General features: G+C 40.6%; 1 protein-coding gene across 1 annotated transcript in view; it reads right to left on the bottom strand.

The window, feature by feature from the left end:
- ADGRL3 (adhesion G protein-coupled receptor L3) overlaps positions 1 to 25088 on the bottom strand; it is a 526793-nt gene that overhangs the window by 326468 nt on the left and 175237 nt on the right. Inside the window, exon 3 of the mRNA XM_035542902.2 lies at positions 6641 to 6898. Within this exon, the coding sequence (XP_035398795.1) occupies positions 6641 to 6695 (55 nt within the window). The 5' untranslated portion in view covers positions 6696 to 6898. The remainder of the gene's footprint in view (positions 1 to 6640; positions 6899 to 25088) is intronic.

Here is a 25088-nt window from a genome sequence, read left to right as displayed (position 1 = left end):
CCAAATCTGCCAGCAGTAATGAGTTTCTGATGTGCACATTTGCATAGTCTGAACCGAAAAGAGATTAGATGGCTCAAGAGACTGGTTGGGAGCTAAGGTTTCCAGATCAAACCAGACCAGGTCAGGAATAAATAAACCTAGCCATACTACTTAGCAACTGCTCGGCACCCGAAATGAAATGAATAGCTAGTGTTAGGTCAGTTTTTAGATGGCAGATGTCTGCACCACAACACCCATTCATTTCCTAGGGCTAATAACTACACAAATACACCTAAAAGCCTATAGATGCCAAGATTCAGCAAAACTTCTTCCCTCTTCTCCCAAAGCTCCTTATCCTGCTTTGTGACAAGATCTGTGTTGTACTTTTCAATACTGTGTTTTGAAAGATAACTTTCCTTAAAGAAGTTCACTAACAAAAACAGTTTCATAATCCCAGTAAAATATAATGGGAATTAAATTATGGTACAATAATTCACACTTAGCTGCACAGAGGCCATTTGGCCTTCATCTTTGTGCCTGAATGTGCTGGGCGTGAATTACTACACTGTAATTCACATGCTGTCACATCTTATAGCTCAATTAACACTACAAAAATCAGAGTGCACAGGGCTGGTCACTAGAGATCAGAAACCAGCCTTGTCAGGAAACAGTTACAAACGCAACGAGCACCAGAAGTTACAGGCCTGCAGGACAATACAACTCCCCACTTCCTATTGCTACGAGAGCAAGAACTCTTTCTGTTGCTGGAGCCCACAAAGAAACGAGCATGTCCTGCTGCACCATGCCATCAATATTCAGAAGGCTACAGGAAAGGATAACTTCCATACATTAATTTGGACCCTAGTCACTAGTCTGCTTCTGTAGCTCCAATCCTACAGCTTCAACTTCATTGCAACTACAGCTGTGCTGATGGCTATGGGTTGCACGGAAAGAGTGCTTTGGTGCATAAGCACCTAACACTGCAAATGGCAAGTGAAAATGGAAAAAGATCCTGTTTCCTTCCATAATGTAGGAAGATGCTATGAGCACTTGCCAAACACTGGAAAAAAAAATGGAGGAAAAAAAAAACAACACACACACACACACAAAACAACCATTATCAGGTTAAAATCTCCTCCTTTATTTAGTGTGAAATTTAGAAATGAGTGAAGTGGGTCTGCACACAGACCTCTGCTCATGCTTAATGGTTTAAGTGAGAATTAAGTGGTGCATAGAGTCTTTGCAAGGTTGAATTTCACCCTCTATCAGCTTATAGATTGGTCAGTCATCAGATGGAGAACTTAATACTCCCGATTTTAGTACACTCCTACTAATGAAAGCACTGTAGTATATACACAGAACAACCACCCTCTTTTGTCAGGGAAAGCCTTCCTTGATCACTTGTTCTGCTGCTGGAAAGGTGGCACTGCTGCAGGTAATACAAATTGCCAAGAATAGCAAATATTATAAATATTTCAAGGATGATTAATCTTTTAGAACAATGAAGTTAGGCAGAAGCCTGGAAGTCAGCTTGGCTATTTCACAACTAATAAAACATGTCTCTTGTATTACATTTTGACTATATGAAGAGTATTGTACAAGTATAAAAGAAACACAGCATGTATTTTAAGCAGTGACAGCATTTTCACTGCATTAAAATAGTAGTGAGGCAAATGTTCAGCTCACATTAAACGGCACTCTGTCACTGAGGACCAGCTTGCTAGCATCATATATTCCCCCAAGAAAGATAATGCTGCTTGCCTTAACAGAATCATTGTCACCAGGCAACTGCCAGTGCTAGTCAGTAATAAATATTTCCACTGTTCCCACAGAAACTGGCTCGGCATCTCGACCTGCTAATGCCTAGAGAGATCAGCTTAACCTTCCAGGGCCACCTTCTCACAGACACAGCCGTACCTCACCATCGTCATCTCCCAGAAATATCGGGACGATGCTGCAGAAGTGTAGAGGGGCACAACAGTAGACCAGACGAGGCTCTCTTTCTTGCTGCTGAAGTGATTTGAGAAGACTTCAAATTTCATTTTCTACTCTGCAAACAAGTTAGTTCAGCCCCATCTTGAAATCTTTGCTACACCTGCACCTTGCTCTATGATCAGATGACTCTTGTCTTGCCTATCCATGCTGTAATAGCAAAAACTACTCTAGTACTAGAGATCTACTGATCTGTGAATGTCAAGCTTGGCTTTGGTTATATTATCACCTAACTTTTTTTTGCTTCAGTCTTGTTGAGCTTTGGACAAGTGTGTGGTTCTGCCCCTTCCCCCAAAATCAAGTTTTATATGGAGAAAAAGATTTATAAGCCTAAGTAATCAGAGGAATCACTAACTAACCCCATGGATCATCTGGAGATAAAGTGTATAACCCACTAACAAATACAGTGTTAAAACATAAAAAATAACCCCAAGCACACTGAAGACCCCAGAGGAAGAAGGAAGAAACCCCCACCACTGACACAGGGTTTTGCTCAGGCAGGAACCTGGAGGCTAATGGTTCCCTCTCACAACGCATTGGCACGACAAAGGCTTAGCAGCAGAGGAAACGGGCAGATAGCTGTGCGTGATGATTTGATTGCATTTGTAATGATCCCCAAAAGAAAATGGGCAATTTGAGTTGTTGCTTCAATCGGAGTAATAAGCAGTTGCTCTACTTTTGGATCAGACTACTAAAGCATTACAGTGACCAAAAAAACCCTCATTCTTGGATCCTCAAATACTGTGTCTTTCAGGTGTCTGTTGTGAAACTATTTGCACAATACAATCCCTAAAAAATAAACAAATAAACAAGAAAACAATCTGATGGGATGATAAAGATCTTGGGATACAACAGGCCCTCAGCATTCTTCCAAAACCTAAGATAAGTTACTTGGTTGAAGACATGCAAAATTTCATTTTATAGGATCTTTTCTGCCGTGCTCTCAGCAGCATGCCGTTTTGAATCGTGTTATTTTTATTTTCATTTTTATCCAGTAGCCTGGAAGTCTTAAATCTCAGCTCTCAGCCACACATGAGCAGGAAAGCAATGTGACAGAGCAAGCGTACATCTCTTTGGGCTCGCAAGCTGAGCTGCTGCCTGTCACGTCTACCTCATTTTGGGTGAACTTTGACAGCACTCATTTGTCAGTAAAGAGAAATCTGCTCTCTTTGGGGTCAAGGGGAAGAAGCCTGAGGAAGATGAGAACAGCTGCTCATTCCACAAAACGCCTGTGGGAAATCCACACATTACAGGATCGGTTTGCTCAGGTGTGCATGGGGTGGATGCAAGCCAAGCAGCACTTTTCTGGGAGCCCAGGCTTTTGGGTGCTTTAGAAAAAGACTTTGAATGAGCAGCGAGGAGGTGGGGGTGCAAAAGCAGAGTCCATTGCAGAGTCTTTGCAAAGACTGACAGCATTTGCTTTGTTGTTATTTGCTATTTTTGTTGTTGTTGGTATTGTTTTTTTATTACTATTATTATTTTTTATTCCTGGGCATTGTTGTTTTCTATCTCAGTTAATTCTCTAATTTTGTATATCTGGTTTAGTTTTACTCAACAGATGGATTTACAGACTTTGCTGGAGCTTAAAAGAGGGGGAGAGCTTCCTGGGGTCTTTTGCACCGGTCCACTGGCACACAACGCTATTTTCCATTGAAGTAAAGAGCAACAGTAAAGAAAGCACGCACTACTCAAATCTGCTATTATCTTAAGTATTTCATATGTTTTGAGCATTTTCTGAGCTATGATTCAGAGCAGTCTGGGCAAAACCAGACATCACAGTGCCTCTGCATTTAGGATACAGTAGATTAACATAATCACCAAGAAACTGCAAGGATTCAAGACTCGTTCGCCTGTCATTACTGCTGTAGAACAACAGCAAGAAGACACTGTACCAGGGCAGTATTCTGGAGGATTACTTTCCATCTTGCAGATCACTGAAGTCATATAGCTGTTGACTCAACGCTTGTCATAACCCAAGACACAAAGTATACCCCCAGAAATGGGAGCTAAAAAAAGAGTCGGTCCTGTCCCACGTCCCGCCTCTCTCACCAAAAAAAAGAACAAAGGAAAAAATAATAATAATAATTTATGGAATCCATCTATTATATAACAATCACTGCAGATGAAGAGACTGTGTAAACTCAAACAGGGAATGAGATGTAGTGAGCCACGAACTGCAAAAGCAGTTTGTATCAACTCAGGTAATCGCTGCAGGACAGGAGCCCTTACAGTCCATGACACAGGGACTCGAATGTTCGAATCCCGTTAAACAAAATACAAAACCTTTCCACGTATAATGAAAGGGGATTACTAGAATGGAAAAATTGATCATTTTTATATGCAAGGTGAAGCTGAAGGAACAGAAGGAACAACTTCTGCATTGACACTGTCTTGCCATCTGCTTCATGCAGCTTTCTGTAGGTGCTTGCAGGGGGAAGGGCAGTGAGGGAGAGTACCTGAAAGCCATCAGATACTCAGTATCCGATTTCAAAACCTTGGAAGCCCTATTAGACGATTTATTTCAACTTCCAGTACAACTCTAATGCACATGCCCTTTGTTCTCCATGGGAGACTGAATGGGTTTGACTGCCCAGCGCTAGCTGATACCAAACATACTCTTATCATGACACAGCTATATTGTAGTTTTTTCCCTTTGTTTAGGATCAAGAACATACCACTCCTAAAAACCAGACACATGCTCAGTACCTGCTTCCCTCATGAAAAGCAACAGAACAAAGTTTCGAGATGCTAACTGCATCTTGGTCAATATTAGAGAACAAAACAGGGAGAGCTAAATTTGATTCCAAGTCCTTGTGCTCAGACCAAAGGTCTTCACTATCCAATACTCAAAAATGTCTAGGAGCCTCTACTGCACTCTTATTAGCGATTTACAGGGATGAGAAAACGTGTAAGGGTCAGATTTACCACTACTGACTGCTACCAAAAAAAAAAAATAACAGAAACAACACACCAAAAAAACCCACCCCAAAACAGACAAACAAAAAATACCCACAGCAGCCACCCCATATACCTACTTTGCAGAAAAGCATAAAGATTACAACTGTAACAACATTTCCAGGCGCCTAGTTTCTGCATCCCTGGTATTTGCTCATCTGTAGCACAATATGACTCTTAAGATACTTGTGACATTTTCAGTTCTTGCAACTATCATGCAGGATTTTCCAGCTACAGTGGCACTTTGATTTAAAAACAGAACTGCCAGAGGCATGTTTAAATTGTTAATTGCTTTAACTGTTAATATTGTTTAATTATAAAGATTTACAAAACATTTACCATTTAACTTTCCTGGAAAAGAATGGAGAGCACCTTTCCTAATAGCTCTTTCCATTCCACCCCAGTTGGTTTGCTCAGTTTAATTATTCATTCTAATTTTCAAGTCAGTGAGGAGTTTTGCTTGAAGAATGATAGTACAGATAACCTTTGTGCACAAAGGTGTTATAAGTGATATGAGCAGACGGGTTGTGCTCTAGAAATAGATATGTTCAGCCAATTACATGGATTTCATTTTTTTTTAGCCTTCTTTGCTGTAAAACTTCACTTTAGAATCTTAGCACACACACAATAGATGCTGAGCATAAAGGCCTTTTTTTTTTTTTTTTTTTTTTTTTTGCATTTCCAATGCAGAGGCACACAGGCTAAATACAAGGATTCATCTTATTTACAGACATGCTCCCACTGAACTGAAATTAAAATGGGATACTCAGTGGAGCTCACCTTCCATTTGGGCATCAAGTAACTAGCCAAATTTTCCAAAGCTCTGCTCTGATGACTTAGGAACCTAAATCGATTACTGAGAAGAGGAGCTCCTGAACCCTTTAGCATTTAAGAAATCTGGAAATTTACTTGTGTGGCCTACATTGGAGTTTCTCACATTAAAAATAAGAGCAAACAAACAAAACAAAAACAATCCAAGGCCTTTAAGTCTTATCCCAAGTAATTAATCGTGTCATATTTCACTTAACTTTTTCCTGGCTAATAAAATAAACAAATTTTTCCACTTAAAAATATATATATATATATAATGGACACTGTAGGCAACTGAACGCTGTATGTAGACTCTGGAGTGAGAGCTAATATATCCCCACAGCATAGCAGTGGTGCCTTATCTTAGCTCAGCTCTCAGAGGCTGCCTGGTTGCATCTGCACAGTGCTACAGCTAATGACGCTGCATTTCCAGGTGGGTTACACGGTATACCAGGCTAAAGGCACCTATACTGGTTTTGGTTCTCATGGTCTGACGTGACAGTGATTAAGATCCCACCCTCGCTGGAGCTGTGGCTAAAGAGGGGGACACAGCCCCCTGTTGAACAGTATTCACAAAAGGGAAAATCATTTCCCTGTAGAGGCCAGGAGAGACAATCACAGTGACACACATACAACAGAGTAGGCTTGGGCATGAGGAAGAAAGTCTGCCTTATTGTAGCAGCTAAACTCAAGAACAGAAATCTTTCTGTGACCAGAATTCTTTGGTTCAAGACTTAATTAGTCATAACGTAGCCTGGGAATTCAAAGACCTTGGGGTGGAAGTGGGAAGAGAAAACAACATCCTGGAAAAAACAGATTAGGTAGAAAAAGTAGAGACATAATCTTTGCTATTTTCCATTCTTTCTTCCCGTCCCGGAGGCAAATTTCCCCGTCTCTCACTCACCATGGGCTAACGGTGTTAAGAGCATTGTGAAGAACAGCAGCTGTGATGACCACATGACTGTGAAGGAGGGCTTGAAAGTATCCCAGCAAACAAGGGTTCAAACAAAACAAGGTGAGCGTCCTCCTGCACTTGCTTCCAGCACTTCGACTGTTGGCCTTCGACTCACATCCGAGAAAGGGGAAAAAGCCAATCAAAAATGATAATAAAAAAAAATAGTAATAAAAAAAAATCCCACAGACAGTATCCAGAATCTGAGACCTAGAAATGAGAAAGGAAAAAAAATGTAGTTAGTAAAACACTAAGATAGGTGTTTTCAATCAAGTCTTGCTGCATTTCTCTGCTGCCAACAGCTGTAAAGGCAAACGTATCTTCCCCCCAGCCCTTCAGATGTTCTTTATGTACAATAGGAATTAAAACTTGTCTCCAAGAGAGACAGTTTGTGCATCACTAATATTCCACTTCACCTCTTAAAGCAGGGCTTAAGGCAGTGGTTTTGAACATAATGCCCATGGGCCCAGGGAGTCTACAGGCTTGAAAGGTGACTGGAAAAAGCAAGTCCGTACGGATTGCACTAGAACCTACATACACGGGACTTCTAAAACAACCTGCAACTCTCTGGGAAACGCTTGTGTATTTACAAATCAAAAAATGAGAGAAATTTCATTGCTGAAAAGGGTTTATTTGGTGCCGAGGCTCTGGGCCTATTTCTCTGCAAGAGATTAATTTCCACCCCAGCTGCTTCCTTTCCACCCAAAACCCTCAGGTACAGGGCCCAGCAGTAAAATCAAGCTCCTGAAAGAGCAAACTTGCCAGCGTGTAGGCAAACCAACAAACTGCAGGTGCCAGGGTTCACTTCACCATTTGGTCTAGGCCATACCCGTGAGCACACACGGAAGGCGCAACGTGCTTAAAATCATAGAGTCGCTTAGGTTGGAAAAGATGGATTAGTCGCAGCCTAGGGGATAAGATGCCTGCACAATAGCCCTGCTTCTCTTTAATCTTTAATCTCTATTTTTAACCCAGGTCGATGCACTGACCAGAAGTTATCAATGCACGTTGGCCATGTGTCCTGAATGCCGTGACTCAGGCAGTACCTTGGTCAGCCTCACATTTGCACGCCAACAGCATGGGAGGCCTCTCAACAACTTCCTCCTCACAGCACCGGGGTTCCCTCTTCAGAGTAATGTTGAGCAAGGGAAGGAAGTTAGGTTTTAACCTTGCTGAACTTACCAAAGCTGACTGTCCTGAAGACTTGGGCAGAAACTGAACCCAGTTCTTCCCCACGTAGCTAGGCACCATATTACTCCTTCCTACTAAAACCTTTCACTTGCTCTGTTGAGGCCCTCACAAAGATGCCAGTCAGTGGGGTCAGCAACATGGTTTGGGAGTATGTCTGCTGATAACATGCCTAAAAGCTTCTTTATCCCCTCTCCTTTGAGGTCTCCTATACGGCTCTTAATCACCAAATCTGGACCAGGCTTTGGAGCCAAGTAGAGCCTGGAAGTCCCACTTACCCTGCAGCTACCATCTCTGGTTACTGCCAGTGGCTCAGTCACTCACATCTAGTCGAGCTCACAGAATCACAGAATTCATTCACAGAATGGCTGAGGTTGGAAGGGACCTCTGGAGATCATCTGGTCCAACCCCCCTGCCGAGCAGGGTCACCTAGAGCACGTTGCACGGGATGGCATCCAGGTGGGTTTTGGATATCTCCAGAGAAGGAGACTCCACAACCTCTCTGGGCAGCCTGTCCCAGTGCTCCATCTCCCCCACAGTGAAGTTCTTGTCCATCCCACACTCTTACAGGAAGTCATGGGGAAATTGGAATCTATGCTTGAATAGAAACATTCACTCATTTAATTGCAGAAAGGATTCCAGCTTCCCATCTTTTTAATCTCTCAAGAAGGGCCTAGATGGCCACAGTGACTCAAACTTGGCAGGAATAAAACAACTGTACAGAGTTAAGCCATGGCATCAGTTTGAGACTTAGCTCCCTGCTGACTTTGAAATGATGATAAAATATGAGGAATTGTAAAGTACTTTGCATATCTGTTTTGAACTCCCTAGACTCTGCAGCCTTCACAGCACTGGTCTAATTAAAAATCTCTCAAAAAAATCTCTGATCAACAGAAGTTATTCTTCTCCGAGCAAAGAAGCTGTTTTTGCCAATTTTTGTTCTTACCCAAAACCCAGTTTGAGCCAAAAAACTCTATGAAAAACTATGCTGCATGCCATTGTGATGTGGATATATTCCTGAAACTCAGGCATGACAAAGTGGCCTTTGTTCTGCCTCCTATCTTTGCTGATCAACTAAGTCAAACCCCATATTGTTCAGCACCAAAGCCTATAAGGAAGCTGCATTTTTTCTGATAAGTATATCTGCTTGCTCTGCCAAAATTTTGTTCTCCCACTTTTCTCTCCTCACCAGTCTCCCCTTGTAATTTGTTCATTTAAATGTAGCATTTAGTGTCTGAGGCTTTTTCTCAGCTCTGACTGTGGTGACTAAAAAGCCCAAGGTCAATATGCAGGCAAGTGGCTTCCTTACAGACAAGCAAGAAACGGGAACTTGCTCAAGCTAGGACACTAGCCACTGACAATATTTAAAGCCTATTTTCCAAAGGAAGACAAGACCTATGAATATTTTAAATTATATTTTTGAAATAGTGAACAAGTTTTCCATTTATATTATAGAAAACAAGCAGTGTACATCAAAATACCCCACGGGACATTGTTTACGTGTGCTATTTCGATAGCATCATCATTATAAGGAGTTTTAAAAGTGAGAAGCTTTTTGTGCTACAAAATTTGAAAAGCTATACACAGAGATAGGGGGAAGCTGTCTGATCTCAGGTACACTGCCCTGAAGGAAAAAACTCAGTCAGGGAGTGAAAGAGTGGAGGTTTGTTTTCTAATTTTTATTAGTGTAAGCTGATTCAAGTTCTGGATAATCTGAACCTGTTAGAAAGAGATAACATTATGGTGCAATAAAAGCTTTTTGGGTATAAACTCAAGAAGTCACAAATGATTTACAATACCTATCCCAGAGAAGGGATAATTGTCAATAAATATTTACATGGTAGTCTTTAAAATAATTTTTATTTGTCTGCCTGTGTTTTCCTACATGATTGAATTCAATAACTCTTCTGGGGTCTCCTGGGCTGTGACTCAGGAAGCAAAAGGATTCACCTGCTTTTCACAGAGTCCAAACACTAAATTGGGGACCTGATGCCCTGCAACCTGACAGAAGTGCAAATAAACATTTCATCCACCAGAAGGGACATTATCCAGTCACAGAGCTCCTGTGCAAAACAGAAGTGATAGGACTAGCTCATTAGGCACCCTTTCCTCTGGTAAAAAGTCTGTCCCAATACTACATGTTCTTTCCCAACAGAGTAAAAGGAGCCAGAGACAGAGCCTGTCCAGCTGTTTCCACTGGTGGACATGGCCTTGCCCTTAAGCCTGCTCCTACAAAGACTTGTTCAAACCCTTAAGATTTGTGCATGAGCCTACCAAATCCGCAACATGCATAGAGAACTGTTGAAGTTGCTCAACAACTTCAGCACCGCTGTATGAACCAAACACATTGTAGTGCTACAAAATTCTGTTCGGTTTTGTATTTTTTTATGGTCAAATAATCGTACTCTGTTCATGAACATGAAATATGCAGGAGAACAATTACACAGAAAACAAGTGGAGCAAACCTTTTTTTAATGGTCACACAACTTCTCTCAAGAAGCACTTATGAGATGCAAAAAGAGGTCTGCAAAACAAAATTCACTTCATCTTTGGATTATCTCCACGTAATGTACAGCCAAAGGGAGAAACTAGAGCATGTACCCATGAACTTTAGAGTTCTATTACATTTATTGATGCAAGAAGGGGATATACTATCACAGTGAAAGAGTTAAGGGTTACACTTGACCTAAGGGGTTTGGATTTGAACCACGAAGATGACACAGCCCGCATTAATTTACAAGAAAGTTCTTCTGCTCAATGACCTTTCTGCCTATAGGGCTGCCCCTGACAGCATCATGGGCTGATCTGCTGCCAAACATCACCCAAACCCGATTTGCATGCTGACAGTTCCCAAAATCCAACCCAAAGTGGTACTGACAGGGTAGGAGAAAGCCAAAGGAAACTACAGCCTTGTGAGGTAGAGATATGCAATGAAGTATTTGTCAAGGCATTCATTCATAAAGGAGTATTATGGATACACTAACTCAACATCTACCCAAGTCTCTCATTTGGTAGCTGATGGGAAGCAGCACACTGGGGCATTTTCTGAGCTCACCTCCTGACGGCGTCCAGACAGGGTGAAAAAGAAAAGGAAACCAGTCTATCTAGTGAGTGAACAAAGTCTGAATTCAAAGCAGAATTTAGAGCAGCACGAGCCAAACCTGTCACAAATCCCCCTAATTACTGCCTTTGCCCAAACATGAGCATTTGCACCTGCACAAAGCCAGACACTCCTTTTCTTGCCTGGCAAAATCTTCCTGCCTTCCTCAGGCACCCAGCATGTTCTGGATAGTCATGGTGTAGCCACAGGAGGGGCAGGAGTGTTTTCAATGACATTGATTCGCAAAAGTCAGATAGAAATGCACCGCTTTTCTTTCCCAGTTTTACTTCAAAACAATTTTCTTCCCTCCCCTGAAAATGTGTTTAGCAAAACTAACTTAAAATTACAAATCACTGATGCAAGGATTGCTTTATATTCCTTAATAGAAAAGATTCCTACACATATCTCCTTCTTTGGCAGAAGTTGCTTACTAAGTAAAAAATAAGTATGTTTCAAACAAATACTGATTAAATCCACTATTTACAGGAACAAAAGTTTGGCAGTAATAAACTGTTTGAAGCTCATGGGCCAAATTGGAACCATGGATGCGATTCTCAGCATCTCAGCATTTGCTACTTGCAGAGCAATTTATACCAGAAACTATTTTCAGAATTTTACTAAGAAAAGAGAGAAGGGAAATAACCACAGCAAGAGAAAAGAAAAAAATGCAATCTCTTCAGAAGTAAATAAATTCACTGGAATTTAAAGTTAAAGAAGTCTCTTTCAAGTAAAAGAATGTCCTGCATTGCTGCTCCCATTACGAAGAGCTAAAGAATTATTGTTCTTGTAACCAAATGTATTAGTTGTCTGCAAAACACTTTTTCTTTTTTAATTTTTTGCACCACTACAAAAAAAGAAGAGTTTTGCCCTTCCCACCTTTATCCAATTTTCAATCCTTTCCCCACTCAGGATATGGCTCCATGGTCACCTTCAGGGGCAGCAATGCAACCCACCATGTAAGGGTCGTGTCATGGTACAAACCAGCGGGAGCAGGGCAGCACTTGTGGCATTTCAATGGAACCACAAGCACCTTCACTCCTGTCCACCCACCGAAGTTGCCACCAGAGGGACGGGGTTATTTATGAGTGGATTTTTTCAATGATCATTTTTTATAAGTCAGGAACACCTTACTGATACATGAACTCTGGATTGTCTGGCAACTTTTCTGTGTCTGCGTTTAGCCCAGGAGAAGATTCATCCTATATGGCAAATGCTGATAAAGTTAGAGATCTCACAAAGCTGAGGAAAACGCGTTTTGGTTACTCAGAATTAACAGCGGCAGCCCTTTTGGCGCTTCATTTCAGGTTTAAGTTTGTTAGATGGATGCCTTATGAGAGTCGGGGCAGTCGGCCCAGTGGCCCATCTTAGGGTGAGTGCGCTCCCCAGCTTGTACTTCAACCCGCTTTGTGTCTACACGTCCTTTCTGTACCACAGCCTCTGTTCCCATTCTTCCTCACGTCTCTGCTGGGCCTGCAAACATCAAAGGAAGCTACGCAACCCTCTCATCCCAAATGCACAAAGCAACAAGATATTTCCAAGTCCCCATTCCCAAGCAAGGGTTAAGACGAGAGCACCTGCACCTCCGTCCCCAATGGCACATGCCTTCATTAATATTATCCATATTGTTTGAAAACCTAGGTGCATTCTGCCCTTTACTCCTCCTCTATATCTCGTACTGTAGTGTAGCACTTTGAGAAGTAATTTTAAAAACCTTAAAAGCAGGCAACAATGGCTGATAAGTTCACATTCATTCTACGTTCTCAAATATCATCGCAGCGCTACCTACACTCCCCCAAGAGGAGCAGCAGAGGCAGCAAGGAACCACTGTCAGCTCAAACCGAGCCTCATCAACCACCTTTTTAGGCCGTAATTCAAAGTGACAAAGAACTCTTTAGATGTACTACAGGATTCACAGCAAAATAACTCTCAAGTGTTAAGTGAGTTAATTCATTTCAGATTAATCAAGCCTTTGATAGGAGCACACCCGAATACAGACCAGCTGAATCTAATAGCTTTTTTTTTTTCCTCAGTATAGGTGAAATGGGAGGTTTTTGTGCTCTCCCAAAGGTCAAAGGGGGAATTTAAGCTATCAGCTGCTTGTTGGTTTTCCCATTCAATCCAGGATCAAAGCAATTTCAGAGGAAAATGGTAACCAAACTAAAAGTGAAACTACTCACATGTCTTGTGACTACACATTGGAAGATAGGGGGGAAGGAACAGAGAGAAAAGTAAAAGTCTTGGAAATGCTTTCCAGAAGCTTTTAAAAATTGTACTGAATTGTATCCACCACAATAGCACTGCTACTGAATGCTCTCGCTTTAAGTGCCTGCCGGTTATCCTCTGCAACATACTTCATTACAGACTTAAAAGAGGAACGTACAGCATTCACAATGTCCCTAAATGTATGCAAATATACGATAACGCTTACAACATTTCAAAAGGTGGAGTGTATTATTTGAGCATGTGGTTAAACATGCAAGTATTTGTACTCCTTTACTGCTCCTGGATCAGCAGGTATTCCCAAAACTGATGACAAAAAGCTTTGTAACTCTCAGTGGTTAAGCACCATGTGTTAAAGCAGCTCATAGATTGCAAGAAGCAAGTCATCCCCTCCACTACTCCAATGCCAAGGAGAAATCCCCCCATATGCCTTGCAAATAGCTAGGTAATCCTAAAACTTCTGACCACCTGAAACAATTCCATCTCATTATCACATACAAATCATCTACAAAATAATATACTGTTGTTACAAATATGGTCTGAAAACTTTATTTTTTGGATGGAGGAGGGGGAATTAAGATCATTCTAAAAATTTATCATACCTACATCATATGCCATCTTTCTCAAATGTATTAGGTTGTAGTACATCTCCTTTACCAGGCAAATAATACACAGGCAAACACTCCTAAGAGCATTGCCAACAGTCATGATTTCGTTGCGTGACTCTCAGTATGTGGCAATTCCTCGGAATAATGAAAATTTCAGCTTCATTTTCAAGTTACTTTCTCCTTACAGAGAAAAGCTGAAAAATAGGACCCAAATGCAGTTTAGTGGCTCAGCAAATCAGTGGTAAATAAACACAACTCAACATATTTGTTTAATTTAAAATTCATATGACTTTTAATCAATCTCATAATTTTTTCTGTGAATGACTCATGCTGTTGAAAGCCTGGGTTTGACAATACTCTCATAATGCTTATTTGCATGTCACAGAGCTTTGGGCAATTCTTCTGTGACAAATAAAACATGTGGTGCACGCGTTGCAAATGGAGACAAGCTTATCTCCTGGGTCCACATAAATTTAACTTCCCTTTGCTACCATGATCACGGTTTGTATTTTGAGGCATCACCTCTCCCATACACACTGGCCCTGTTGAATATATTCAAGTGTCTTATCAATGCTGTAATTGTGATGGCACCGATTCTGCATAGGGTCTTGCTTTAAACCAAGAAAGTGACAGCCTCCAAGAAGCAAATTAGCCAAAAGAAATTACAGAAGACTCCATGAGAGTTGAAATAGCACGTCTTTAAGCGAAGTGCGATATTGGGGCCAGAGGACGCATACTCCTCAGTGTCTCTGGATGTAACCTTTAAAATAATTTTCAGTATCTCCACTCTCCCTCACTTCCCTTTCATCCCACCTCTAATTTTCTTCCTTTAGGATGGTGCACATGCTTTCAGAGCTGTTTGCTCTCAAAAAGTGGCAGAAGTTAAAGATGGCTTCTTGAAATGACCAATCTCTTTTGTGGATCATGCAGTTTGTGGGGGCCCCAGCAGCAAGGACCCGACAGACAGCAGCGTGTGAACTGAAGTACCAAATGCGGTCAAAACCACATTTGTCATAGGAAGCAGTACTTTTGACATTGCTGTATTTCCTCAGCCCTTGACTGACTCCAGCTCCAGTCACTACGTGCGTATATAACTAACTATATGCAGTAATAAAAAGGAAAAAAGTACTACTTGCCTGAGTGATTGCAGTGAAAATAGCGCCAAAGCTGTGATCTCTCTCCTGTATGTAAAATGTGTCTCCAGTGCCTTTTTATTCTGCTCTTGCTTACTATTCCTTTCTCAAATGGATGGTAACAGATATTTCTCGTTTTGCACTAAGAAAATGTAATTTCCTTCACTTTTGTGCTGATTAGGAAACTAACAGGCAGTATAACCAAGGTTAATTGCTTTTCCCATTTAAAATACACTGCTGTTGAAAGAATTAGAGCAACAACAAGAGATCACCTATACACGTGTGCACACACCTGTGTGCATGTGCACCCTATCAAATAAAAAAAATCCCTGGCAAATGAAATTAATGGGAAAAGCCAAATGAATAACACTTTTTTTTTTTTTTAGAAGAAAGTTATCTAGGAAAAAGTTAAGTTTAATTGTCTTTCAGATCTGTTATGATGTAATAAATGTCTATTAATGTTAAGCTGCAAATTGGGTTTTAATGATCATTGCTATTTTTGGCTGTTGGGTGACATGTAGTTTAAATATAAAACAGATTTATGGTTTACACCAGGATGACTTTCTCGGACGACTCTCCTTGACTTAACCTCTTCACACCCCACAAGACATTTAATATAATTTTATTTCTAATAGACTTCAAGCCAATAGGATCATATTTGCTACTACTGATGTTTTCAATGAGAAATAAAATCAATGAGGTTTATGCTGAAGATAAGTGTAAGTGATTACTTAAGTATAAGTGGCTTGGAAAATATTAGGAGGGTTATATTATTCAACCAAATGATGCAAATTAAGAAACAGTCTGGATAGCAGTAAAATGTATGAAAAACTCCTGACCTTGCCATGTAGAAGAAACTGTAGATATAGATATACGTATACATATATCTATATATTATATAGATTTTTTTTTTTTTATGTGGGCACTCTCAAAAACTGGTATTAGAAATGAAGAAACTTGGATTCATTTTTCAAAACAGGTGGTTAACATTAAGCATTCATACCTCATGGTAGGGAAAAAAAAAAAAAAAAAAAAAAAAAGCTCTTCTTAGACCCAAAGACAATAAAGCAGCCCGGTTGCTAGGAGAAAAACAAACAGCACTCAATGTAGTCTAAGAAGAACAGGCAAGCAAGGCAAAGCCAGTCCACAGCCTGAGTGGGAAAGCAAGACAGCAACACAGAAGTGCCGTGTGTCAGAAATAGTAAGGGAGAGAGATGCATGCAGAAGAGTAAATGTGGTATCTAAATTTGTGGGTGTGGTATTTTCCAGTGAGCTACATACACAGGAATAATAGAAAACCTAATAGACCACATATCAGAACAAAAAGAATTTGCAGTTCCCTGTAACAAAAGTCTGTGGAGTAATAACAAAGAGGCTGTTTTTTCCCACATTTTACCATGTTAATGACTTATGTTACATATTAATCAACAGTCCAGTCTCTTTGATCTTTGGAGAAGAAAAAGATTTAATTATCGTACTCATTTTCTGCACAGTTACTTTTTTATTATTATTTATATTTTGGTAACAGAGGTCACCATCTAACCCAAAGTCTAGTTTAGAAAGGTCCCGGGAATTCTCACAGCAAAACACATCTTTTGTCCCCCTTCCCTTTTCCTCCCTGGTATTATCCAATCAACAAAAGATGGGAGAAAAAAACACACCATCTCTTTTGCAGAAAAGTGTTGTAGAGATAACGGCTGGGATTTCCATGTGTGCCATTCTACAACTCCAAAAACAAAGCTTCAGCCAGTAAGTGGACTATTTCCAGCTGACTTTGATAACAAGTAGTAAATGTTCAGCACTTCTTTAATCCCTGAAGAAACAGCCCTTCCCAATGAAAGCAACCATACCCAAAACAATCTCTGATTAAAATATTTATTTTTTCCAGTAATAGGCAGTTGCCTTAGCGTTGTCTGTCTCCAAAGGTGCACGCTGATCCTTTGGGATCTCTCCAGACTATTACTTCAAGACTAATGTTCAGAGGCCTGCTCCAAGACTGAAGTTCAATTAGTAAACTGGATACTAAAGCTCTCATTGGACCTTCCAGAAATTAAACAACAACCCTCAGCATCCCTCTTACTGCCTTCCCGAAGATGAAGGACAAGTTTATTGCCAATAACATATAAAGTGCTGCTGCTAAACCCACCCGATGACAAAGCAAGGGCTCACCTGTGTGTGAATGTACCTCAGTGAAACCCCAAGCCCCTTCCTCAAACTCCACCTGACCGACTGCACCTTCTTTGGTTCCTTTGTAATAAGGAGCATTGTACAACTAGACATTACGGTGATTTACAACCACAAAGGGCCACTGCACTACAGCTGAAAGCCAACGCTTCTCTTGGTACTACAAAGGAAACATTCTATACCAGAAACTCTCGATGGATAAAATATTTATACAATATGGATCGCATACACTTCTCTTTTCCCTTTTGAAGTAAAACAAAGGCCAGATATTTCCAGCTGAAATTACAAGAGGGATCTTAACTAAACAGACCTTTTAAACACGGTTGGAACTTCACCAGGAACTTCCAGTTGAAGTCTCTGTGCTTGCATCGTGCCTTGGAGTTATCAAAAGCCATGTGGTGGCCAGTTCTGCTAAACGAATGGCCCTCTAATTCTTGCAAAAGGCATTTTTAAAGGCAACATACGTCCTTCCAAAAGAGAAGAGACTAACTCTAGTTAAGCATGTATTCTTTTTAAAGAGTACTATAAAATGTCTAAACAATAAAACGTTTGGGTGGGTGAAAGGCTAAAATTAATTAATTCCTTGAGTGCTTTCTTGCTGAAATTAACTGCTAGGACAATCAGGACAAACGTGCTTTTTCAGAGAACTGTCTTGGGCAGCAGCATGAGGAATGTGAGACATTCACCCTATTTTCATGCCTCATAGCTGAGGATCAGTAACAACTGACCAAAACAGAGAATACACCTGTTGGGCAATTGGTCAAACTATAATCTGCCTGTCTTGATATGCCACAAATTAAACACATTTCTTAATAGCCTATTATAGAGTATCAGTCTCTAAAATACTCGAGGGAAAACTGAATGTGATTCTTACCACAGAAGGTTGGATTGGGTATTGGGTATAGTATACTTTTATTCTACAATACTTCTATTAACAACACTATATACATCTGCTAGACCAGGCCCAGAAGAAGGCCATGTAGTTGATCAGAGGGCTGGAGCACCTCTCCTATGAAGAAAGGCTGAGAGAGTTGGGAATGTTCAGCCTGGAGAAGAGAAGGCTCCAGGGTAATCTTATTGCAGCTTTTCAATACTTATTTTTCAATTTTAATAAGTATTTTCAATACTTATAAGGGGGCTTATAAAAAGGATAGAAACTTTTTGCTCGGACAGACGATGACAGGACAAGGGTTTTAACTAAAAGAGAGGGATATTTAGATTAGATGTTAGGAGGAAATTCTTCACTCAGAGGGTGGTAAAGCACTGGAACAGGTTGCCCAGAGAAGTTTTGGATGCCCCCTCCTTGGAAGTATTCAAGACCAGGTTGGATGGGGCTTTGAGCAACCTATCTAGCAGGTGGCATCCTTTTCCATGGCAGGGCGGTTGGAACTAGATGATCTTTAAGGTCCCTTCCAACCCAAGCCGTTCTATGATTCTATATGAACAGAGCTGTAAAATGTTAACACCATGATCCACAATATAAGTTTTCTTATCCTTCTATCTTTGGTGTTCTTAGTTTTTGGAAAAAGATTTTTAAGTGAAACTTTCTACATGATTTTTTCACCAAGTAACTCCTACTTGACTACCCCTGAAATACAGATACTGAAATTAATCTTTTACATAAATTATTGCGGGACTGGAGAGACTGTATTCAACAACAGTGGTCTCATTTGTAGGTTGCCAAACTGAGGCAATGAACTTCTATAACATTCTGCATTTTTAATTACACATTGAACTTAAAATAGTCAAGAAAATATAAACGGGTAGCTCAGAGGCATCTGGCAAAAATCAATCGCCACCAGATACAGTCAGACTGAAATGTAATGGCAGTACCACCGGGACTCTGCAATGAACTTAATTATTCAGTTTCTATTACTTCCAAAAAAAAAACCAGCAAACAGTAACATTTCCATATACCCTAAATATAATAGTCGTACAATTTGCACTAACACCTTTATTTATGGTGGTACATATAAACTAGGAAAGACCACTACTGATTTTAGTCTTAATGCAGCGCTTCCACCTAGAAAAAGCAAGATGTCTCAGTAGTCAGGGAGAAACATTTAATTGTAAATATCACATTTGATTCCAAAGAAGAAATTAAGCACTTCTGGTAACTATAAAGGAAGATAATTCATCTGATGTATGGGCCTGTCTTTTATGATATTTTGCAAGGGACTTTATAAAAAAACAAAATGTAGCTATGTTTAATATGCAAGATGAATTGGTGGTGTGGAGTGCATTTTGGTACTCCCTGAAATTTTCCCTATAAGAAGCCCACATTTCTGATCCTCTGCAGGTGAGGATTTTGAAAGCACTCCTCAAATGCTAGATCATCTGAGGTAACAGGCAAAATCCCACTGATTTCTGTAGGAAGCAGCATGACCAAGAGAGGGCCTTTGAAAATATCACCCTACATATAGCAAGCAGCAAGTAAAACCTTTGTTATGTAAGGTCATAGCTGGAACTGGAACTGCAATAAAGTATTTCATTCGATTATCTGAAAAGCCATTCACGATAAACAACAAACCAACTTTTTACTACATCTTTACTTTGACTTATTTACTGTAAGAGGTGTAAACACTCTAGTTTATAAAACAAAGGGGAAACCGACCCAAAGAAATAAAAATAAATAATTAAATAAATAAATAAAACAACTCTAAAGGTTTTGCTAAAGCAATCACTCCTTTGTTCATTCTGTTCTCCCTATAAGGGAGATTCACAAGGGCAAAGAGGGAACACCAGGCTTCAAAAGTAACCAAAATTGGCAAATTGTGCAGAAAGATATATAGTGTCATTGTTTAGCACTTGGCAGCAGCGTGGATCTGAGCAAGCAAGAACACAGATCGCCTGTGATGGGAAATCTATCAGATGTAACAGAGCCAACTGATGGCTAAAAATCTAACATTAAGATCCTTTCATCCACTGCTTACCTTATATTTACATAAGCTTAACTTCCAAAGCAAAAAGACACCAAAGAGGCAATGTCTGAATTGAAAGAAAACTGTATTTCAGCTCAGAGGAAGGCCAAGATCTTCTATGAAGCCAAACTGACCACCAACAAAAAGAGCAGTACCTAAAAGTAGTGTTCTCCAAAGTAACGTTTTCCCATCCAGGCTTTGTTTGGATTGCAAGAGAAATAGGGAGGGAAGATTGAGGCTGTCTTCTGACAAGTTCCTGGCATTAGTGTCCCTTCCAATAGCACTATTTAACACTGCCTTTACCCATAAGATACATTTAGCATAAAATCAGCCAGTGTAATTCAGAAGTGTATCATACACAAACCCGCAAAGCAAGATCCCAGCCAGGCTATCTCACTACTGAAAACAGAAATAGCATTCATAAATTGGACACAATCACCATGAACACTTTAGCATCAAATGCTTTGGAAATCTGTGTAGAAAGCCAAAATGTAACATGCCAGTAGATTTCATGCTGCAGATAGCTTTGGATTGAGAAACGAGGGAGAACCCAAGCGGGACACCGCTTGCTATCAGACCCTTTATCAAAAGAGTTTCTGCGTTATTTCTTCTTCATACATTAGGAGTTAAACCACTGATGATCAGCAGCGATGATCACTGAGGATCTGCAGAGTAAAGGATGAAAAAAAAAAAAAAAAAAAAAAAAAAGTACTTTCCCACAGCTCAACTTTGTAATCACAGCTATGGAGGGAGAGGACAATGTCTGCCAAAGAGAATTCTACTGAAGGCAGAGGTTGAGTCTTCATCCATGAGGAGTTATGCCGAGGTGCCACAGTCACACATCGCACATTAACAGCAGGCAAAAAAATGCTTTTTACAGCAACCAGGTTGGGAAACTTCCAGGAACTTCCTTCCCTGTTATAACTGCCCTCATTTTTAAAAGCCTTTCCTTTTTGAGAGCAACGAGGTCCACTCCAAACAGAAGAGCACTAGGTTGTCACAGGTGCTTTTACAGGCCTGGAGTCTTTATGAGCCACATCACGAGAAAAGGAAGGAGTTGATCATCTCAGAAGCAACGAAAACATCCCAACCTACCCAGCTACAGAGCTGAATTTTACTCTATGGCTCCAAAGACCCTTTGCTCACTTGACTGGGGTACAACAAAATCTCTTCAACCAACCTGCATGTAAACAGAGATATCCTCGAAAAGTTACCTTAATCTCTTCCTTGGCAGATATAAATTATTCTCCTAGAGCAATAGAAGATACAGCTTTGCTGTGACCCCAGTACTGCTAATCCACGTGAGGTTTTTTCTGATTTTCATGTTCTCCTGAAAATAATCAGGTTACCCATTTCAATATTTTTAAGATGAATTGTTCCAATTATCCAATTAAAAATTACTCTTTCTGATAAGGTTTAATTTTATGGGATTTCATTTTATGAAACAAAGGCGCTCAGACTAGAAAAGATTTCAGTTTTGTTGAAACATTCTGGCTGGTACCTTATTTTGAAGGGGGGAAACGATCAGTTTGCTGGAGAAAATAGCACACTCCCCAGATTTTTTCTCCTAAAATGTGCCCAGTGCTTAGTTTTCTCTTTTCTATAGAGAAGATCTGAGCAATGCAATGAATCGAATCACTGTTGCATAAAATGGTCAGCACACTGGACACCCTACTATGAGCTGAAGATAAAATTGGGAGGACAAAACATCCTTCCACAAAGGAAGGCTGGTGCTGGAAGGCCCGCCCTGGCCCCAGCAGTCCCCACCCCATTTCAGCTACACTTCCCTCAGCAACGGGGCAAATCTTTTCTCCCCCTGGCTTCCCCTACTGCCAAACCCACATACATTTACAAGTGCATTTTTTCCTGCTATGATGTAGACTTCAGCCCGTATACACTTAACCTCCACCCCACTGGACTCATTCCCAAACCCCATACTTTTTTCCCTGAACATTCTGCCATGAGCCCAAGTCTTTCATTACTCTAGGCAAAAACAAGACTGAGAAGAGAAGTTACGGATCAGCCCATTGCTTAAGGCTAGTGAGTGAAGAGTAGTTGAGCAAACAATTCTCTATGGAATTATATTCTCTGTACTAAGTAATTAGAAATTAGTCACAATTAAACCCAAACAGCTAGCCGAATGATGGAAAACTCCCCGGTACCAGCTGTAAGGATGAATGCAACATGGTCTTCTGTCCATCCCTGCCAACTGCAGCATTACTTGGGCAAAAGAGCAGGGAGGTAGGGAAGAGAAGCAAAGAAATACAGCATGATCTAACATTGCCATCCTCAAGTGCTACACAATCAGTTCAAGCACTTTCCTCTGCCAGCCACACAGACTCTTGTGTTTCATTTCCCTCTACATACTTCAGTTTCCACCTGCCTTGAAATACATTCACTAATATTTAGCTTTCCAAGAAGCAAGGCGTGAGACTGAAGAGTTATTTCACTGATCTTTCTCTGACCTAATCTGGGTTTTGCTATTCTCATCTACAAATGACTGGTATCAGAGAGGCAGTGTTAGAGTCTTCCTGACCATGCATGGCGGCATTGTCCAAGTCAACATTGAAGACCTAAAAAGCTCATGTCAGGAATAAATGGAATTAAAGCTTCTATTCCAGGTTCTCTGTTTTGAGAGAGAGAGAGAGAGAGAGAGAGAGAGAGAGAGAGAGAGAGAGAGAGAAAGGATTTAAAGAAAAAAAGAAAAAGGGGGAATTCTGAATTAGATAGCATAGTACTTTTGATCTGTAGGACTTCCTTTTAATCTGTAGGCCTTGCTCTCCACAGCATTTCACCACCACTTTTGATTTTTTTCTAAATACTAATCTTCCAGTTGGCAGCAGGAAATCCACTTTAAGTGAGAATGTAAATTAGTCTGGTTTACCCTTCCAAATGAAGACATTGTCACATACATAGTTTCAGGGAATACCTGCAGTCCACGCTTCAAGACTTTACCAGGAATAAGCCTTCCTTACAGCCCTGGAGTGTCTGTACATCTCACTGCTGTAAATTAAACTGGAGAAATTCCTGTGAAACACAGCAAGCCCTAACTGTTAAAACATGTCCCTTCATCATCTTATCCAAATAACGCCTGAAACAGGCGTATCAGAAACACCACAATGTGCTTATCAGAGGCAGAAGCAAAATGATTGTTAGGATAACCACCAAAGTGAGAGCTCATCTTCACAAAGCCAATAATTCCATCCATGAGGCTAGCAATTCCAAAGGGAGTCTGTATGAAAATCACTGCAAATTGGAAACATGCAACTTTTTATCTGTGTGGTACTAAGTAAAGCTATTTTGTAGTAATAGTGGAAAAAACAAAACAAAAACCAACAAGAATCAATACTCTTCAGGGCCAATATTGGTAAGCCACTAACCAAAGAACAGCAATGTTGAACCTATTGATCCTGTTGAGCTATACTTCTACATTATTTTCTTCACAGTGTGAAATGTTCCTATCACCTTACAAAACAGAAAATAAGAGACAAACTTCTAATTAATACTTCCTAAAAATCTGTAGTTACACTTACATAATTACAAAAACCCTTAGTGGTATGCTCTGCTTTATACATTTGTCAAAATGCCTTATGTTAAGAACAAAAATGTGTTGTTTTTTTTTTATTTTATTATTATTTTTTTTTAAATGATTCAGCTACAGGTTTATCAGGATGAATAGTTAGTTATGACAATCTTAGACAGCTTAGCAAGGATACCTGAACTGGTTCATAACATGGTACAGCTGACTGACAAATGTGCTTGATGACAGCAAGATAAGGCAAATGCATAAATACCTCTTAATATTTAAACCAGGGCATCAATGGATGCCTCAAATAGTAGTAATTAGGGTCCAACTTACTGAGTTATGGTCAACTATTGTCCTGTTTGTTTACAGGTATTTATACACCGCCACAAAAATATATTCCCAGATTACTCAAAAACATGTTTTTGCTATTAAATAGTGAAAGAGTTAGGCCAAAAACCCGATTCACCTTAACACAATGTCACCTTAAGACCTGTTCATGAAAGATTAGAAGAACAAAACTGTACACATCGCTATATGGGGACAAAAACAAGTAAATTAATGCATGGGATTATTTTAACATGTGTCTATAGGAAGAAAAGCACATCAGACACCAGAGACTTGGTTGGGAGTTTGCACGTCCTGGTCTTTCTTCCCAGCCAGGTGAAAGACTTCTGAAGATGCCCTTAACTTCCCCTCCCTCACCTCCTCCTTGCTCCTTCCCCCCCCATTCCAGGGTGAAAACCAGGGCACGATTAGAAGAGAGCTCCGGGATAAACACATCGCTAAAACAATAAATACTAGCTAGACAGCTATGAAGGTCAAGAGATGTTTAGGAAGATTACAAGTTCAAAGACCACAGTTGCAGCATGTACTGACAGATAAAGCATATTTCTTCTTCTGAAAAATATATGTAAGTTGTATACAGCTAAGTTTATTATTATTATTTAAATTTTAAAAAGAAAGAAAAAAAAAAGGCCTGGAAGATAAAGGGCTACTTTTCTTACTAGTGCTGTCCTACTGAGCGCTGTCTCCACAGAGGGCTGCATGGGGAGGGAAGTCTTGACATAGTACCAGAAACCTCCAAAGGGATTTCTTTAACAAGTTACAGGTTGGGGTTGTGGATGACAGGGTGTTTTGAAGAAAGCAGTGAGGCTAAGAACTGGCATTGTGAGTCCTGTGTACCACCTGAGCTGCTTCTCAGGGGAGGCCGTGCCCTGGGCCTCAGGGAGACCATGGCCGTCACCACCACCAGTGCTGCTCGCTCCCCTCACTGTGGAGGGAGGGGGTGAAAGCCCCAGTCAGGACAGCACCACCTCAGGGCACTCAGCCCCTCTGTGCAGTCCTACTACCCTCAGGGGGTATGGGGCCTTCCCCACAGCCACCTCCCCAGGGCTGACTGCCAAAGGGCTGCCCCATTCCTCACCACCAGAGTCCCCCAGGGCTGCAAGTACCTGTCTCCACTGGTGCCCCTCTGTGGAAATCTGTGCTGAGGGCCCCAAGGGGCCCCAGCCACCTGGGAG

This window comes from Cygnus atratus, chromosome 4 (genome assembly GCF_013377495.2).
Source record: "Cygnus atratus isolate AKBS03 ecotype Queensland, Australia chromosome 4, CAtr_DNAZoo_HiC_assembly, whole genome shotgun sequence".
NCBI lineage: Eukaryota > Metazoa > Chordata > Aves > Anseriformes > Anatidae > Cygnus > Cygnus atratus.
The sequence above is the reverse complement of the archived record's forward strand: the minus strand, read 5'-3'. Positions and strand labels throughout refer to the sequence as shown.